The following is a 20,881-nucleotide window of genomic DNA, read 5'->3' on the forward strand; positions in this document are numbered from 1 at the left end:
CTAGATCAATTTCATCAGAAGCATCCTAACTCTTGTTTTCATTGAGGAGCATTATGGGTCTCCACATACAAACCTCATCCACAGCCTCTGTTTGATTGTTAAGCTGAATAAGGCTTTTGAGAATGCTTTCCAGTTTTGTTGATCAAGTATAGGACAAATAATCAAATACCATGAAAACAATAAAGTATCTTAAATACTTATAGAATCTTTTCTTTCATGTAAGAATAGTTATCTAAAAAAAATGACACTGAGGAAATGATGCTCAAAATTCATCACTAATTTTAAGATCACAGTATTCTGGCTATGTAATGAACAATGGCTCCATAAAATGTTGATTATAAGGCATTTTAGCCAAGATAAAATTTTTATTTTCCATATATTCAGGACTACATAGAGATGATTGTTTTTGAATACCTTCCATATTTATATTTATTAGCAATGTTTCTTTTCACTAAATATTCTTCATCATTGTAAAAATAAGCACATCTAATTTCACATTCAGCAACCCAAAACAAAGTAATGTGAAAGCTTTTCTTTGATCCAACCCATTCCAAAGATCCCTTCTCCTTTCTCTGGTTCGACACCAATGTGTGAATAGAAAATCACATGTAGTGAACACAACAGAAATGTTAAACAAGAGCCCTGATAAGTGATTCAATCAAGCCAAATTTTCCATGCAACAAAATCCTTATTTTTTCCCCTAGTCTTTTCCCTATCCCCAGGAATCCTAGATGGCAAAAGAACAACTCTTCCAGGATAGTTCCCTACCTATTTCCAAACCTATCTTTGAACATCGCATCAAGATCTATTGCATTATGGCTTTCGTATCAGACTTATGACTGTTTTGCTCATGAATTTATTTTGATCATGTATTGATACTCAATTCTGTCCACCCCCGAGAACTGTCATCTTTTATAGTGGACAACTTCCTCTGGGAGAATTGGCCAAGCCCCCAGAGCCTGAAGACAGCCACACGGTATTTCTTGGACATGATGTTGTAAAGGATGGGGTTGATGGCTGCACTAAGATAGAAGAGGACAAAGGAGAACAAGTTGCAATACTGGCTAATCATCGCAATCTCCACAGAGCCGGGTTCGAAGGATTTGGAGAATAAGTAGCGTCCCACATGAAATGGCAGCCAACAGAGGACAAAAGCGAACACCACCATGGCTAAAGGAAAAATCAGAGAAACTTGGTATGAGATCAGGCAATGTTGTCTTGAATCATGTTCTGCTTAAAAAAAAAAATCCATTTCCTTTGAAAGCTTTTGTGGCAGGAGAGTGTGATTCATCTCAGACAAAGGGCCAAATGTTGTTTTTCCCCATTTCCCTTTCCTGGGGTTTAATGAGAGCTATTTCTAAATACATAACTAATCTATCTATTTGGACCAAGGTGACCCATCAGAATAACACTAGTTCACCAGAGAGGTAGCTAGGTGTACCAATAACATGATGAACTGAGAATCAGAAAGACCAAGGCTCAAATCCCATTTCATGGGATGATATTTTTATAGCTAGAAAGTCCCTCAAAGGTCATGATTTTACAGCTGAAGAAACTGAGGCTCAGGAAGCTTCAAGACACTTGTCTAAGGTCACACAAAGGAGGATTAGAATCTTCTGACAATCATGAGCTGCATGGCCATGAATAAGTCACTTAAGTCTCAGTTTCCTTACTGGTAAAATGGGGATAATGAATACCTGAAGTATACCTCATGGGGTTATTGTGACATTCAAATGAAATAATGTTTGTGAAAAGCTTTGCAAACATCAAAGTACTATCTAGATTGAAACTGGAAGGACCTTAAAAGTCACTGAGTCTAATCTTCTCATCTACATACAGAGAATCTGAAGCCCAGAAATATCAGATGCCTTGTCCAAAGTCCCACAAGCAATAAATGGATCAAAATTCAAACTCATGTCTTTTCCTTCCAAATCTAAATAACTATTCAAAATCAAAATGTTTTTCCACCACTGCATCAATATCAAATGTTTTTATTATATTATTAAGTTAATTGGATGTTTCTGGGAAATGACTAAGAAATTCATTTTTGAAAATTCAGTTTTTGTTGTATTTAGACACGACTAATACTGTGTCCTTCCAAAATCTTCTGCATGAAACTATTTTGTATTTAATAGCTTTTTAATTTATTTGTATCTATTCTCTAAATATTTATATATCTACTTCTTGTCCCACATCTTGTCTCCTCTACCAGAATAAAAGCACCTTGCAAGAAGGAATAATTTCATTCTTTGTTCTGTGTTTCCAGCACCTAGGACAGTGCCTGGCACATAGAAAGGTAGTTAATTACTATTTGTTAATTAATTGATAATCAATAAAATATGATCCATGTTAAATAGGGAGGGAGAGGCAATGATTAAGTAGAAAAATTATTTTAATAGTGAATATCCCTGAAAAAAATGTCAACAGCTTATTTTTTAAATTCATTACATTGAGATATCCACTTCTAGACAAGTTAAAAAGAATTTTCTAACCTCAGGAAAAGCCAAATGGAAAAATTCTGTGTAGAAAAGAAGCTTTCAAACCTTTGTTACTTTGGCTACTTTGGTGAGGCAAATATTCCTGGATCACCTGAACCCATTTCTATTCACCAAGGTGGGAGTGAGCTTTCCTGAATTCTGGAGAAATGGGTTTGCTTTTGTTGACACACTAATGAGACAATGATTATTTTTATTAATATTTATTAGTTGTTGTTGTTGTTGAAATTTAATAAATGCAGTTAGGATTAGTAGACTGTTAGGATTAGAAGACTTCCAATTTATAGAAGAGGAAACTGATTTCTAGTAAGAGGGAATGATTTGCCTAGAGTCCCATAGGTGGCTAAGCTGAATGATTCAGACACAGCCTCTTTCCACTGAAATGACTAATTTCAGAAACAACAACCAAAGACTTTGCTCTATTATGAATGCAGTGAAGTCAGTCAGTGGTCTATAGATCACCTTTTGAGAAACTCTAGTCTAGATGATGAAAATCTTGGACATGCTTGGAGATTAACTTCATTCCTTTGACATCCAATAATCCAGAATTTTTAAAATTAGAAAATGACAAAGGATCTTGAACTTGCATTCCATTCATAAAGTAAATTCTGAGGAAAAGAAGCTCCTTCTAACATTCAAAGTGATACATTCTCTGCAATTTATAATCTTAAAAAGTTGCCTAGAGCACTTGAGTGGCTGAGTGAATTGGCTAGAGTCACACAGCCCAATGCATCTCTGAGGTAGGATTGAAAGCTCTGTCTTTTGGACTCTTACTGAGTCTTGTTCAGAAATCCTTAAAATTATAAATATGAAATCCTTGTTTATTCTGCTCCAAATGGTACTAAACATTCAAAGGGTGAATATTGATATTTCCCAGGATGCTAAGATTTATCATTTATATGCAATCACTTTTTTATATTATGGTATGGAAATGTTTGTTTTATTCCATAAATTAAAAAAATATTTACCATTCTATTTAGATAGGCAAATTCCATTTTCTGATAGACTTGAGAATACAACTTTTTGAAGTTAAATTGCAGATAAAATGTGGATTTGAAGACATTTCTGAATTTGTATGCATAGTGCTGGATTCTAATTTGATACCAAAAAATGGCTGTGGAGATATTTATGAAGAATATACGACTGCTTATAAGATTACCTAAAGTGAGGACTTTAAACTAAAATATACTAAGTCTTACTTCTCAATGAACCTAAGGGTTATTTACTGAAGAATTTTTTGGGAAGGAACAATTGTTTATATTGGTTCCTTCACATAAGTTTTATTATCTGATCAAACTGGGAACATTTTCTTCCTAATAACTGAGCAGTTGCAGAAGGTATGGAAAGATGGAAAAACTTTATCAAGTAGGGAAAAGTCTACAGTTGACATTTGGGTTGTCTGCCCAGCAGTCAAGTGAAACAAAATTGTTGCTATGATTGAAATAATTCAAGAGAGAGGAAATTGACATAGAAACAAAAATTTGATTTTTTTGTTTTGACTGTCTACTTGGATTGTTCAAACTAATGTTGCCTATGTACCAACTTAGAACTCAACTCTTTGCTAGAGTGTGCTTAAGAATATATATTTCCTAAATTTAATGTTACCTGCAAATGAAAGAATAGGAGAAGAACTGAGGAAATGGTTTCATTTTCCCCTGAACATAAACACAATAATATGCTGCTCTATGACATATGTTGGTTTCAAAGCAAACTTAATTTCTAGGTTTTCTCTCCTGAGGAAATGCAGACATAACATTTGATATTTGAGATTCATGGAGAGGGATGATGCTTCTAAATAATTTTTTGAAGGAGAAGAAGGGAAGGGAGAGAGAAAGCTATAGAGGCAGAAAAAGAGGAAAAGATGAGAATAGAGAGAGTTGGAGTAGATGAGAAAGGAGAGAGAGGAAATGGAGGCAAAAAGAATAAAGAGAGAAAGAGAAAGATGATAAAGAAAAGGAGAGATAAAGCAAGAAAGTGAAAGGAAATATAGAAAGAGGGGAATTGAGGGGCAGAAAAGAAAGAGAGAGTGGCAGAGACATAGAAAAAGGGAGAGAAAGGAAAGGAGGGAGAGAGAGATGGAAGGAGGGAAGAAGAAAGGGAGAGACAGAGAGGGAGAGAGAAATGGAGGGGAGAAAGAAAGAGAGAAACTGAGAGAGAAGGAAGGAGAGAAAGAATGAGGAGAGAGAGAGGGAGGAAGGGAAAGAGAAACAGAGACAGGGAGGAGGAAAGAGAGGGAGGAAGGGAGATTGAGAGACAGAGACAGAGAAAGACAAGAGAGAAGGAAGAAGTGGGAGTGAGAAAGAGAGAGACAGAGAGAGACAGAGAGAGGAGGAAGAAGTGGGAGTGAGAGAGAGAGACAGAGACAGAGAGAGACAGAGAGAGGAGGAAGAAGTGGGAGTGAGAGAGAGAGACAGAGACAGAGAGAGACAGAGAGAGGAGGAAGAAGTGGGAGTGAGAGAGACAGAGACAGAGAGAGACAGAGAAAGGAGGAAGAGAGGGATGGAGAGAGACAGAGACAGAGAGAGGAGGAAGAAGTGGGAGTGAGACAGAGACAGAGAGAGGAGGAAGAAGAGAGAGAGAGACAGAGACAGAGAGAGAGACAGAGAGAGGAGAAAGAAGTGGGAGTGAGAGAGAGACAGAGACAGAAAGAGAGGAGGAAGAAGAGAGAGAGAGACAGAGAGAGACAGAGAGAGACAGAGAGAGAGAGAGAGAGAGAGAGAGAGAGAGAGAGAGAGAGAGAGAGAGAGAGAGAGAGAGAGAGAGAGAGAGAAGGAAGAAGTGGGAGTGAGAGAGAGACAGAGACAGAGAGAGATAGGGAGAAGGAGAGGGAGAAAGGGAGGGAGAAAGGGAGGGAGAAAGGGAGGGGGGAAAGATAGGGAGGAAGGGAGAGAGGGAGAGACAGAGACAGAGAGAGACAAGAGAGAGGAGGAAGTGGGAGGGAGAGAGAGACAGGGACAGAAACAGAGAGAGAGGGAAGAAGAGAGGGAGAGACAGAGACAGAGAGAGATAAAGCGATAGAGACCGAGAGAGCCAGAGGCAGAGCTGGGGAGGGAGAGAAGTAAAAAGGCCATACCTAACATTTTGACAGTTTGCTTGTGGTTGTTATCCCGGATAGAAGCGCTCAGCCCCACGTCCTCCCTCTTCCTCCTCCACAGCTTTCTCCCGATGAGGCTGTAAAGCACGGTGAGGCAGAAGACGGGCAGGAAGAAGAAGATGCTGGAGATCCAGACCATGATGGTGAGCATCCCGGAGCGGATGGCGAACTCGGTGGGCCGGCACTCGTTGGTGTCCAGCGGGTCGGTCCCGTTCTCGTGCTCCACGCCCACCAGCACGAAGATGGGGCCGGCGCTGAAGAAGGCCACGGCCCAGATGACCAGGATGATGAGCTTCACCTTGCCCTTGGTGATGACCACCTTGGCCCTGAGGGGGAAGCAGATGGCGAAGTACCTCTCGATGCTGAGCGCCGTGATGTTGAGGATGGTGGAGTAGGTGCAGCTCTCGCTGATGAACTGGAAGAGTTTGCAGAGAAAGTCGCCCAAGTTCCAGGGCCGGTACTGCCACAGGCGGAACAGGTCCAGGGGCATGCACAGGAAGATCAGCAGGTCGGACAGCGCCATGCTGGACAGGTAGAGGTTGGTGGTGGTCCGCATGTCCCGGAACCGGGACACCACCAGCATGGTCATCAGGTTGCCCGAGATGCCGATGAAGAAGAGGGCCACGCAGGTGACCGTGACCCCGGTGAGCAGGGCGCCGGGGAAGGGGGGCAGCTGGTCCGTCCGCGAGCCGTTGAGAGCTTCGTCGGGGTAGTCCAGGCTCAAGTTGGACTCGCTCGCCTGGCTCGGCGTCTCGTTCCACATCCCCGCTGCCTGCCGGACGGTTCTTCCCAGAGATGCTCGCGGGGCCGGGCGGGAGATGATGCTCGGGGGCCGGGCGGGAGATGATGCTCGGGGGCCGGGCGGGAGATGATGCTCGGGGGCCGGGCGGGAGATGATGCTCGGGGGCCGGGCGGGAGATGATGCTCCGCACTAGGTGAGATGCTGCTGGGCGTCCCGCCCGGCGTCGGGAGCCAAAGCAGGGAGGGAATCACTGCGCGCCTGCGGGGCGAGGAGGGGGGGCTGGGGTGACTTCAAAAGGCTGCTGAGTGAGGCAGGCTCCAAGTGAGGGGGGAGGGAATAGAAAGAAAAATGTGTGTGTGTGAGTGTGTGTGTGTGTGTGTGTGTGTGTGTGTGTGTGTGTGTGTGTGTGTGTGAAGGGAGGGGGAGAAAGAGACAGAGACAGACAGATAGAGAAACCCAGAGAGACAGAGAGACACAGAAAGTGGAAGACAGCACAGAGTGAGGGGAAGAGAGAGCTGGCAAAGGGATAAAGAGATAAGAAAAAGAGAGAGAGAGGAGGAAGAGGGGAGGAGAGGACAGAAGAGCAAGCTCTGGTGTCTTGTCCCAGGGAGCAGCAGCCCCCTCAGCCTGGCAGTAGTCACCCTAGTCACTGCTGCACTCTCCTCCCCTGGCTCCTCCCTCTCTGCTGTCCCCTGCTGGGATGTAGCTCTTCATTCTGGTTACCAGGGGGAAGGAGCTGTGGGTCCAGGTTCCATCCGCTTAGAAGGGAGAAGACATCGTGGATGTGTGCCTGCAGCTGCCCAAAGAGGCTTCCTAGTCCAGCTCCCCAGCAAGCTCCGTCCCAGTCTGTGTGTGTTCCAAAGAGCCCTGGGTGGGTGACTCTTGTGGGTGGCTCCCAGGCACCGGGGACCAAGGTGATGTGGAATAGGTTATAGCCTTACTGCTAACAAGGGTCCACATCACTCCCTTAGATTGGAAAAAGTGAGGTTAAAGATTACAAGCAAGTCTTTAGAAGAAACTGTCTGGAACTCTGTTTCCCCATGATCCCTAAAGACCCTTCTAGTTGTAACTGATAGGGACCTGTGAGACCTGGGAGATTCTCAGCTCCTCTCCATTTTATTGAACTGAGAAGTCAGGTCCAGAGATCACTAAGCTTGTCCAGGGTCAGTCGTCCAGTGAGCTACAAAACCAAGAGTTGAACCCAGATCTTCAGGGTCCAGGAGTCTTTTCAATCAACCTAGATCCTAAGGTCTTTGCTAAGGTCCTTGGCAAGAACTTCTGAGTGAATAGGAAGGGAACTCTGGAACTAAGTCTTTTAAAGCACAAGCTGGCTGATTGCACTTGTACAGATGCTATAAAGGAAAAGTTTTGGCAAAGAAAGGTCCAAGATTGAGGGGACAGAAGGGAGAGCTAGAAGGAGGTAATAGTAAAGTCCAAGGAAGTGCAATGAATTTCACTTGGAAAATCTTAATTTGAATCCTGATTCAATCTCTTCTACACTAAGCAAGCCATTTAACTTTTAAGACTCAGTTTCTATCAGTAAAATGAAGGGAGGAAAAGTGCTGGAGAACTATGGTTGATGCACAGGGGGCAAGATTTGGAAGCCAATAAAACTGTATAATAAATTAAAGGATAGGTTGTCATCTCAGTGTGGAAGCATGACGCCCTGAAAAGAAAAATCCAAAGAGTAAGACTGGTGCCCGAGGAAGCTCCAGGACATGAGAGGGGGTCTAAGCATTTCTTCCAGTAGAAAGAGGAGGTCAGACGAACAATTTCCTATCTTTTTTAAAAGTTCATACTTGGCTGAGTCTAGAACCCCACAAATTGGGGCTCCTTTGGAGTAGGAGGCTAATGAGGGAGGGTCATGGGATGTTGAAATGAGTTTTCATTCTCAGCCAGCTTAGTTCTATCAAATCATCATTAGACAAAAGGCAAAGAGCTGATGTGGTGGCATAGTAGGGATGTAGAGTGCTGAACCTGAAGTCAGGGAGACCTCAGTTCAAACCTGACCTCAGACACTTACTTACTAGCTGTGTGACCTTTGGAAAGACACTTAATCTCTGCCTTAATTCAGTGGAGAAGGAAATGGCAAACCTCTCCACTATCTTTGCCAAGAAAACAATATAGTCCCTAACATTACAAGGAGTCAGACACCATAGAAGAACGATAATAATATCAAGCAGATACATTTATCCAAGCAAACAGTAAACAGAAACAGGAAGAGGTAGTTATCCCACAATTCACTTATATGACCTCTCTCACTCTAGATAGACAGAGGATAAAATACACAAAAGTGAAGGGACTCATATTTGCAAATGAGAGAAAATCTTAATTCCACAAAAGAAAGTCCTAGTTGTCCAGACCATCACAGTATCTTAAAATTAGAGAGATCTTAGTATCCACCTTTAGTTGTTATTGTTGAGTTGTTTAAGTCATGTTTGACTCTGTGACTCTATTTTGAGTTTTTGCCAGAGATTTATTGTTTCCTTCTTCAGCTCATTTTACAGATAAAGAAACTGAGGGAAACAGACTTAAGTGACTTGTCTAGGGTCGTTAGTAAATGTCTGAGACTGGATTGGAATTCAGGAAGGGCAGCCTTCCTGATTTCAGAACTGATATTTTATATACGATAGTACCACTCAGCTGCCCAACCTATAAAAGGTTTTCTCAATTTTTCTCTGGGAGGGAACAAAAATACATGGTATTATTTATTTTGTTTTTTTCATTGTTTTACCTTCACATTGTTGAAGTCATTGTGTATATTGCTGCCCTCGTTCTGCTTATCTCATTCTGCATCCATTAATATTAATCTTCTTATGCTTTTCTAAATTACTCATAATCATGTTGCTCATGCTTTAGTAATATTCCATTACATGCATGTACTCAAATTTATTTCAGCTATAAACAGATCATGGGATACCAATTTTGTTTTCAGTTCCTTGCTATATAAAAAGTGTTGTCAATAGTACTTTCCTTCTGTCTTTGACCCATTTAAGATACGTTTTACTGTGGCATATTTTAGTCAAAGGCTGTAGACATTTTAATGCCATTCTTTGAATAGTCCACATTATTTTCAGGATGGTTAGACCATCGAAGGGACCAGCTCACTAACTGACTTAGATCACTAGTGTATTTGTGTGTCTATAATTCTGAATCTCCTTCAACTTGGGTCTTTCCATTTTGTAATCATCTTTTCCATGGGCTGGCACCTTCTTGATGAAGAACAATGTTGATTTTTTGTGATACCCCTCTCCCTTTTTTTCTAGCTATTCATAAATTGACACTTTAATGTTAGGTTATAGAATTTTACCAAGAATTTAAGTCAAATTATCCTAAATCAAGCCTAACTCAAACTAAGAGGGTAAGTAATTCAGGATTTGAACTGGAATTAAAGGAGACACTTGTAGATCATTTAACACAAGGAATTCCATAGTATATTAGAGAGGATATTTTCAGTGCACTGGTTGTGGTGAATCTACCTCACCTAATTTTCATAGAGAGAGGGGCTAGTCAGGAAGGTCTATTGCCTCTCACAAAAGAAAGAAATCCATTAAGCCTAAAGGACTTAGTCCTCATGGGCTGAGATTATTATGATTTTTAGTTGATCAGGAAACAACAGCAATGGTGCAGCCTCTAGCTCCTTAGATAAATTAAGTCTCTAAAATGTTTACTTTTTTTTCTGAGAGAGAAACTAGCCTTGCCTCCATAAGGTAGCTGTTGTTCCTACAATACTTAGTGAAACCATTCTTTGTTATTTTTTGAAACAATTGGCTTTCTCCAGTCCTGTGGTACTTCTTATGTTCTATAGAATCTTTCAGTGGTTCAGCAAAGGCATCTACCAGTTCTTTCAGGATTCAACCATGTTTAACATTCATTTTGACACCATATTCCCAGGGCAAGTACTGCCACACCTTCCCTCAGATATCTAGAGTTGTAGGTTTTGTTTTGTTTTTGTTTTTTCTTCACTGCTCCCAATTCAGGTTCCAACTATTTATATTCCTTCCCCATTTGGAAAAGAATAGTGACTAGCACTCCAGTACCATTTAACCACTTAATATTGATTAACTTTTTCCAAACAAAAATTTATTGCAAAGATAAAATGTATAAACATTTTCCTCCAACATTTCCAAGGCAAACTCTCTCTTATACTACCTTCATCTTTGGGAGAATAGGCTCAAAACTCAGTTCCTACAAAGCATGTCCTACAAGTTCATGTCAAAATATAGCTTGACTGCTGGATGCTACCAGAATTTCAGTTCCCGAAGTCACTTTTAAATATAGTTCCAAATGCCTACCATCTAGGGGAGGGAGTGGAGGGAAGGAAGGGAAAATTTCGGAACAGAAGGAATTACAAGGGATAATGTTGTAAAGAAAAAAATTACCTATGCATATGTACTGTCAAAGAAAATGTTATAATTATAAAAATTAATAAAATAAAATCTAAATAAATAAATAAATAGATAGATAGATAGATAGATAGATAGATAGATAGATAGATAGATAGATAAATGTAGTTCCAAGTCCCTCTAAGCATTATTATAATACCTGTCCTGACTTCAAACTCCTGAATTCCTGTGGCTCATTTCCCTTTAGCTGGAGATTCTACTCCCTGAACCTAGAATGACAAAAAGAAAATAAAAAGCTAAGGGAGCCCTGTTTTTGTTTTGTTTTGTTTTGGGGGGAGCATATGGACATAAAGGAAGAAAGTCCCAAGACCTTTCTTATTAGCAACAGTGATTGAAGAAATTAGCGGTTTTCCTCAGCCATGAATGCTAGAAAGGGAGGCAAAGATGAGATAGTCAAATCTGATAAGACTTTTCTAAAAATGCTAATAATTCCATTCCTGCAGGCAATTGAAAAAGACCCCTAACATCTATAGGATCAATCAATTAAAACCAGTTAAAGAATATCTATGTATGTTCTGCAGTCTCTTTAAAGTATTTCCTTTATAAGGCATCTGTATTTTCTCAGAAGACATTTCCCCTACTTCCTTCATGTGGAAAGATGTTGTTAGAGCAAGATGATGGGGTTTGTGTCTGTGCTAGACTCCCATTACACATATAATTCATCTGGGTGACATGATTGGGATTCAGTAAGAGCAACTAATGTTCTCTTATTACCTTTTTATTTATCTCAGACATCAGCTCCCTATTAGCTATCTTATTTGTTTTCTTTGCAGTTCAAAAGTCATTCTCCATTGCAAGGAAAGCAAGCAAAATAATAATGAAGACTTTCTGCCTTCTCTAAATTGTTAGTTATCACCAAGCCACTCTTTACCCCTACTCACTCATTAGTACATACCTTCTTTGATTTTCCCTCTTTTCTTGTTAGCTTCGGTTCCTTCTGAGCTTTACAGCACTCCTGACACTGTGCAAATAAAATCAAGCCAGTTTTTATATTTGTCCTCTCTTATCTTCCCTTGATTCCAGTCTTTTTTTAAAATTTAATTTGGTCAACAAGGTTACTTTGCATCCATATCAGTCTCAGATAACTCCCATTTTTCCTGTTCATCAAAATTTTTTTTCTGTTGCTCAGAATTTCATTATTAATAGTTTTTTATCCTTCCTTGGCTAAGAACAATCAATCAATAAAAAATTATTAAATGCCTACTATGCGCCAAGCACTATCCTAAGTAGTAAGGATGCAAATAAAAGAAGGAAACAATACTTGTTCTTAAGTCCTTCCATTTTTCCCAGAGAGGCAATTTGTGCACATACGGTTCCTTCAAAAAAAATGTAGTCCACAAGATCCAATGTAACTTTCCTCTGAAACTTTTGAAATTTTTTCTCTTAAACGCTCCTTTATGTTAGTTCTTGACTTTCCCTTTCTCCTACTAAAAAAAGCTAGGAAAAAAAGGAGCAGCCACTTTCCTAGAGGGTTCTGGCAACATTCCCATTTGGCAACAAAGCAGCTTCTCCTTATTTGGTGAGAATTGGATCCAAAATACAATGACTTCTGTTTGAAAGCAGATGGAAATGTCCTTTGATGCTCAGTCTTTTACCTGAGAGTTGCAGCAAATGTCTCCATAACTGAAGTTCCCCACTGGTCCTTTATCATATCTCCATAATAGTCTTATGATCCATTTCTGAAGTTCCTTCTTTATTTCCTCTATTTATCCTAGTCCTCTGTAGAACATATCTTTATCTTCCTCTCCGATCTGAGATTTCTTGAGAGCAGGAACTAAGCTTTATTCATCTTTGTATTTCCCAGTGTCTAATATTGAATCTTACACGTAGTATTTTCTAAAAACTCAAGCCTGAGTAAATTTAACTCTATGCATACTTTCTGACTCAGCAATACCATTATTATGTCAGTATCTCAAAGAGATAAAAGAAAAAGAACCTATGTATACAATAAGATTTATAGCAGCTCTTTTTGTGATAGCAAAGAATTAGAAATCAAGGGGATGCCCATCAATTGGGAATGGCTAAATAACTGTGGCATATGATTTTAATGAAACATTATTGTGCTATAAGAAATGACAAGCAGGAAACTTTCAGAAAACCTGGAAAGATTTAAATGAAGTGCTACAAAGTGAAATGGGCAGAGCTGGCAGATCATTGTACAACAGTAATGGCAATATGGTCATTGATCAACTGTGAATGACTTAACTTAATAGCAATACAATGATCCAAGACAATTTCAAAGGGCTTATGATGGAAAATGCTATACATCCTCAGAGGAAAAAAAAACAGAGTCTGAATGCAGATCAAAACATGTTTTTTTTAACTTTATTATTCTTGGATTTGTTGCATCTATGTTTTCTTTCTCCACAAAATTAATAGGGAACTCTTTTTACATTGCCACACACATAAAACATAACACACTCTAGATAGTATATAGCATAATCTACATATTGCTGTGTAATATATAGTGCAACCTTTAGATTATAGCATAATCTATATCAGATTGCTGGCCTTCTTAAGGAAGGGAGACAGGGAGGTAAAGAATTTGGAGCTCAACATTTTTTTAAAAAAATGAGTATTAAAAATTGTTTACATATATTTGAGAAGAATTTTTTAAATAAAATAAATTGATTAAAATAATAAACAAAAATAAAAACTAAAGCCTGAAAGGATTAGCTGGGAAAAGACAATAGTGAGGCTTCATTCTATTTTTAATAAAATATAAAATTTCTTTTCCTTTGCATATTTGCATACAGTATATATGCTCACTTAAAAGAATGGCTGGAGGTATTAGTTTCTTCCAGAACATTTACAATTTCATCTTGCATATATTGTGATAGAAATATGTGTGGAAGTATTGCACACGTTTAACATATAGTAGATTATTTGCCATCTAGGGAAGGGGAGAGGGGAAAGGAAGGAAGAAAAAAAATTGGAACACAAGGTTTTGCTAAGGTGAATGTTGAAAACTATATATGTTTTGAAATTTAAAAGCTTTAAAAATAAACAACATCAGCAACAAAAAAAGGAGTCATAAGTGGAAAAAGTTTAAGAAGCCCTGGTATATGCAACCATTTATAAATTTTATAGAATCAAAGTTATCCATTTTATCTCTTGTGATCTTTTCTATCCCTTATTTGGTCAAGAAGTCTTCTCCTAGGCATAATTTAAAAAAGAATGTCTTTCCATGATCTTCTATATGTCTACAATGTATGTATGTATGTATATATACACACATAATATGCCACGAGATACTATTTTAAACCTAATGTCTGACAGATTTCTTTCCAGTTTTCTTAGAAGTTTTTGTTTTGTTTTGGAATGTTGTTTCATTGCTGTTGATTACCTTGATGAAGTTAGTTATTATTTCAATGATTTGTTCTGTGACCTAGCAGTTCTTTAGAATTAAATTATTTAGTCTCCATCTAAGTTTGAATACTTTCTTCAAATGCCTTTGAATGATTGTAATCCTTACAGTTCTGTGAACAGTATTTCTCCGTTTATTATTTCTGCTTCTTTTCACTCATTTATGAGGGTTTCATGCCCAAATACATAGTGATTTCTGTAAAATTTTTCATATCCATCTAAGAAACACCCCTTGTCTGCGTTTTCTAAAATTCTATTCAGGTCTTTAACTTCATTATAATTTTTTTAGATTTGTCTGAAAGGAGGACACTGAGTTCCCATTTATTATGGTTCTACCATTCATATCTTTCTATAATTTAATAAGTGCTTCCTTTTATTACATAGTTGCTATATAAGTAAATACATATATATTAAGAATAAAAATTATTTCATTATATTTAAACATAATATAGTTTCCATGTTTATCTCCTGTAACTAGGACTGTTTTTATTTGTTTCTTCTGTTTCATGATTACTCTCCCTCAAAAACTTCACCTGAAGTAGGATAAAGTTTGGTCTAGTGCTTTACTTTGTGTAAATCCTTATTTTTCAAGTATGTTTATGCTAGCAACATATTAATTGAATTTAGTTTTCTGTTCAATTAAGTTTTTTTTCTGTTTTTTTTTTTTTAAGTGACTTGCCCAGGGTCACACAGCTAGGAAGTGTTAGGTGTCTGAGACCAGATTTGAAATCGGGTCCTCTTGAATTCAGGACTGGTGTTCTATCCACTGCGTCACATAGCTGCCCTGTTTTTTTCTGTTTTAAAGTTTAGTTCATGCCATTCATGTTCACAAATTTTATTATTAGTTGTGTTTTTTCCCTTCATTATATTTTATATTTTCCCCTCTTTTGCCCATATTCCTCTTTAATAAAGATGGTGATAAAAGAGAAGGAATGTGATCGATATTAGTATTCTGTAATTGAAGCAATTTCCTTACAAAATACTTCCCCTCCTCTCTTTTTTTTCACTCAGATCTTGATCACTGATTCTTACTATTCATTTATTCTCTTTTAATCCCCTTTTCATGATCTGCCCTCTGAACTTCAAGCTTGTTGGCTTGTGACCATCCCCTCTCTTATTCCATTTTATCTCTAAAGCTTTGCTATGCTTTTCCCTATCATTAATTTCTCTATTGAGGTTAATATGTTTTTACACCAATTTGTGTATGTGTGCTTTTGTGTTCTCTTGATAATTCCAATAAGAGTAAAATTTGCATAACAAGCCTTCTCTTGTTTTTATTTCAATGTTTGTATATTCTTCCCACATATTCCAATTATGAAAGATAGTAAGTCTTTTTCCTTTATTCTTTGTTTCTCCCTTAGTTTATTTTTTGTCCTCGTTTTTATTTCTCCTTATAAGAACACAAAAACAAAACTATCCTAGACAGTCTTATTTAACTTCCTCTGTGACCTTTGAAGATATTAGGATTCTTAAAGGAACTTAACTCTTTTCCTGTTAAAATATAAGCATTCCATCATCAGTTAGCTCATTCTAATCATTCAAATGTGTTTGCCTATCTAGATTTTTCTTAAATTTCTGTGCTTGCATTTCAGATTACCTATTCCACTTCCACTCTGATCTTTCATCAGGAATGATTCAAAGTCTCTTATTCCAGTATAGTTTTTTTTTCCCCTGAAGGATCTCCCTCAATCTTTCAGAAAAAAAGTTATTTTTGTTGCAAGTTTTTATCTTTTGCCTTTTGGAATACTGCATCCTTAGATTTTTTTGGTCCTCTATAGTAGTGGTTGCCAGATCTTCTGTGTTACTCAGTGTGGTTCCCTGATAATTGAATATTTTCTTTCTGGCTGTCTGAAATATTTTTTTTTTCTTTAACCCAAAAGTGCTAGATTTTGGTTATGATGTTCCTGAGATACTTCTTTTCCTTTTCCTTTCTTTTTTTCCCAGGAAATAACCAGTAGATTGTTTCTATCCTCAGTTTATCTTCTGGTTCTAAGAAATATGGCCATTTTTCATTTATATTTGAAATTTTTGTTTGGTCAAGATTTTCAGGGAATTTAGAAATTCTTAAATCATTTCTCCTTGACCTGTTTTCCAGGTCAATTGTTTTTTGATGAAAGTTACCTGACACTTTCATCAGTTTTTTTTTTCCACAATTTTAATTTTGTTCTAATATTTCCTATTGTCTCATGAACCATTGGTTTCTGCTTGGCCCTTTCTAATTTTCAGAGAGTTCATTAGCAAGATAAAGTTTACTACCCTGTAATACACCATTCATTTTCTTTTGAATTCTTTTCCCCAGATCTCTTATATCACTTACATTTTCATTTTTTACTTTATTGCTTCATTTATTCCAAAGACTCTTGTAAATCTTTACCACTTAAGCTAATTTTTTTCTCCCTCTGAGGCTCTGCTTATAAATACTATAGAATTATATTCCTTTGGATATATCTCTTAGGTATATCTTGACTCATAGTAATATTTCTTTATAATGTTTAATCAATGTGGGTTTTGTTTGTTTGTTTGTTTCCTTATATCTCCCACCTCAGTTTCTGCTTTAGGAATTTTTCCAGACCAAGTTCTGCCCACTCACATACTTGACTAGAGCAGTCAAGCAGTTTAATTCTGTTTTCAATTACCTGGACTCATTCTCATATCCACCTCTCCAGTTATGTTAGTGTTAAGAATGCCGACAGGTTCCAGGTTTCCTAAAACCATTGGAGTTAAGAATGATGCAGAGCCTCCTGAACCATCTCAGGTCAAAGTGGGCTAGATCAATAATGTCAGATGTTATGGTTAGAAAATTCTCTATTCCCATCGTCATTTCCCTGGTCAAAGCTATCAAGACTGCTTTGAGTTTCCCTTCCACTTGCCTCGAGTTCCACCCTTCCCTCACCCCAGAACAGCATATCCCTGGCTTCTGGTACTGGCAGATTGTCTGTAGTCCAAGCACTGGCAAATTTGCAGATTATTTACTCGTGCTCACTTTGACTTCCCTGGTGGAGGGCTCCTGTAGGCTTCTTTTTTTGTATATTCTAGGGATCTTTGTCCAAATATATAAGGGAGAGCTGGGACCCTCTTGGACTTTTTATGCCAGCATCTTAACCAGAAGTTCCTACTCTTATTGGCACAAAAATTCAGATCCTGAAATAACTTACAACATAAATTCAAAAATGAAAAGCACATAATGCCATAATATTTCCTGAGACTTTCAGATTATTATTAAAACAACTAGTTAAATAGGGAAGGATTTGAACAGTTTAAAAGTGTTTAAAGTTACTTCAACTGAAGCAAAACAATATATGAATAATTTTTTTGTGTTTACATGTGAACTGACTAAATTCAATTACAAAATCTAGGTCATTTTCAGAAAAAACTAGGAGGGGAAGTTTGACTTACCTGGGACCAAATACACAATTTGTTCAAAGTCTTCCCGGAGTTCAAATCTGTCTGTGTAACTGTGGGCAAGTCATTTAACCTCTATTGCCTCCCCTTCTCTCCCCACAAAAAAATTCAAAGACATTTTTGGCATATGAGTTAAGGTTACATTCTATGCACCTTAGACAGATTATTTAATCTCTCTGTTCCTGTTTCACAGAATCTCAGGATGGGTAAAGACCACAAGATTCATCTAGTCATCTAAACCGACCTTTTTACATCTTCTATCTTGTTTTGACTGCTAGAGACCAACACAACAAAAATAGTCCAGTGGAAAAAATTTTGGTGCTAGAAGACCCAGATCAGACACCACCCCTGTCTCTTAATGCTTCTCTTCCAGGTGAAGGTGGTTTCTAGGGCTTTCTGGTCAAATTCTTTTCTGGGATTAACCAAACTGACTTTTCAAAGTCACCCAAAGGAGAATCCCATTCTTTATGTTGTTTCCTTTCAGATTCACCCAGTAGAATTAAGTAAATTTGTTTATGGGAATTGTAATTAGTTTAACTATCATTATCAGATCTTTTTTTGTGATTAGATCTGAGGGAGACCAACTGCCTAAAAATGAAAATGTGGCACTTAGGATTGCTCAAGGCATAATACAATAGGACCAAGATCTTTTGCTGAGTAAAATATAAGGGTAATGAATTGGACTTGTGATTCCCTTTCATATAAGTAACTCCAAGATGAGGGAAATGCCCTCTATCAACACAGATCAACACCTTCTTTGCAATTTTTTATAAGCTTAGAGAATACTGATAGAGCACTGATAGATTTAGAGACTTGTGCAAGATTATTCAGTCAGCAAGAATCAGAGTTAAGAACTGAATCTAACTCATCCTGGTTGCAAGGCTGACTCTCCACCATGCCATATTGCCTGGACACTTTATCCTTTTAATTTGACCTCAGATTCCATTAAAATGTTTGGCTACCAAGTCTAACTATGGACCAAGCTTATTCTACAACATTCTTCCAACCTTCTTTTAACCATGTATCTAGCTATACCATTTTTTACTAGATTCTACCCCCTCCTCAAAAAATCCAGACTATTGTGATCTTTTTGAATCTCAATGAGGTCATTTACTTTTTTGTCCCTTAAGTGTTCCAGCTATCCCTTCATCTAAGGCATTGATAGCAAAAAGTCAAGAAGAGCTACCCAAAGCATTCCAAAAATCTTCCCTCCAATGACTAAACAAATGATGGCATATGATTATGATGGAATACTATATGCTATAAGAAATGATGAACAAATTCTAGAAACAGATTTGCATGAGGTAATGAAGAATGAAATGAGCAGATCTGAAAGAATATTGTATAAAATAACAGCAATATTGTTTGCAGAATAATTGTGAATGGCTAAATTATTCCAAATATTATAAATATTCAAATCAACTATAAAGAACTTATGAAGGAAAATGCTGTGTATGAGAAAGAACTGATAATTAGAAATATACATAGTATGGTTTTTACATACGTGTATATGTTTACTTGTGTCAAATGGTGGCTTCTATCTCTAAAGTGCAGGGGGAAAAAAGGGAAAGAGAGGAGGTATGGAGAGAAGAAAACAGTCCAGAAATGATAATGTAATCAAAAATGTAATTTTTAAAAAATGTAATGAATTTTTAAAATGTAATGAATTGTCAACAGGTATAGAGAATTTCCCCCTTCATTCTGAGGTATTATTTGTTTTTTTCTTGTATAAGGTATTTTTTTCAATCCTTCAGAGCATTTCTTCAGATTAAAGTTGAGGTTTTTTAAGCACAAAGTCTTTCACTTTCATTTTTTTTCTATGAGGGATTTCTTACCTTTTAAATCTGAAACCTTTCACTTTCATTCTTAAGGTGAATTAGATCTTATTTATTGCTTTCTAATGGGTAAATTGTTTAATAATCAGATTGTTTATTGGTGAGACAGAGCTCAGCCAGATTGTTTCCTTGTGTTTTATATCTTAGAATCGTGAGAAGGTCTATCATATCAGAGAGGAATTCTGTTTGGCTTTAAATGACTGAATTCCAAGTAGTGGATGAAAGCTAAAAAGAGATCAATTTAGACTTGATGATCTTGACTTCCTACCAATGAAAGCTGTCCAAAGATACAGCTTTGGGAGGTAATAGGCTACTCATCCTCAAAGATTTCTAAGCAAAGGCTAGGTGACCCTTTATTAAGTATGTCATGGGTGAATTCTTGGTAAGATATGATCTGGATCAGATGATTACTGAAATCATAGAATCATGGATTTGAGACCATCAAATCCCCTCCATTTTACTAATGAGGAAACTGAGGTACAGGGAAGATTAAGTGACTTGCATAGTTATGTAACTAGTGTTCATGGCAAGATTTGTATCCAAAGGGGTAGCTAGATGGTGCAGTGGATAAGTCAGGAGGATCTGGGTTCAATTTTGTCCTTAGACACTTTATACTTCCTAGCTATGTGACTCTGGGCAAATCACTTAACCCCAATTGCCTCAGCAAGAAACAAAATTGCATTCAAGTCTTTATAACTTCTATTTCTATTCATTTCAACCTACTGCCTCTCAAAAAAACATCAAAGTAGAAGAGAGAAAAAGGGAAAAAAGGAAAAACAATTTTCTGAGCCCAAATTCGTGAAACTTGAGATCCCCATACATCCCTAATTTAGAATCCGTAGAGAGATACAAGATGTCAGGTTTTGGAGTCCCCATATCTTAACCTAGTTTTGGTGACTGAGATTCATCTGAGGTTCAGTGTGCTTTTGATCCTTGCATGAGATGTGAGATCTATAAGAGCCACAGCACAAGAAAGAAACTCCAGAATTGTGGGATTAGAGTTGTGATATGAGAAGAGCTGTGTCCTCTTCCTGAGGCAGGGAAACTTAGTATGAGATAACATATATAATCTTTATAAGCCTTAAAACACTATATAACTATTGAATAACAACAACAATAAGAACAAAGTAATAATAAATCTTCTGAACAACATAAGGAGAGGGCTCATGACAGAGAAGGATTTTCTTTGTCAAGGAGCTAGTTTCCCTGGGGAAAATGACACCTTTAGAATTGGTATGGTATATATGAGATTGCTTGCTGTCAGAGGAAGGGAATGGGGGTAAGGGAGGGGAAAAAATTGGAACATAAGGTATTACAAGAATGGATGTTGAAAGCTATCTTTGCATATATTTTGAAAATAAAATGCTATTTTTTTAAAATTGGCATGGTAACAGAACTACCTGTTAGGAACTTCCCAGAAATACCAAAGGAGTCATTTTCTAAGGAAAAAAATCAAGCCTTATGGGACTGATATCTATTCCAAGACTGCAAAAGACTCTATATATGTCTCTGGAAAGAATTGTTCTTTGATGGGTGACTTC

General features: G+C 37.6%; 1 protein-coding gene across 1 annotated transcript; it reads right to left on the minus strand.

Annotated features, from left to right (window-relative positions):
• Window positions 1-331: 331 nt before the first annotated feature.
• Window positions 332-6,460, minus strand: GHSR (growth hormone secretagogue receptor). Its single transcript, XM_074298197.1, has 2 exons — window positions 5,569-6,460; window positions 332-1,170 (listed from the first exon to the last, which is right to left on the minus strand). The coding sequence occupies exons 1-2, from the start codon at window positions 6,350-6,352 to the stop codon at window positions 866-868; spliced, it is 1,089 nt and encodes a 362-aa protein (XP_074154298.1). The 5' UTR covers window positions 6,353-6,460; the 3' UTR covers window positions 332-865.
• Between the last annotated feature and the right edge of the window lie 14,421 nt (window positions 6,461-20,881).

This window comes from Sminthopsis crassicaudata, chromosome 3 (genome assembly GCF_048593235.1).
Source record: "Sminthopsis crassicaudata isolate SCR6 chromosome 3, ASM4859323v1, whole genome shotgun sequence".
Lineage (NCBI taxonomy): Eukaryota > Metazoa > Chordata > Mammalia > Dasyuromorphia > Dasyuridae > Sminthopsis > Sminthopsis crassicaudata.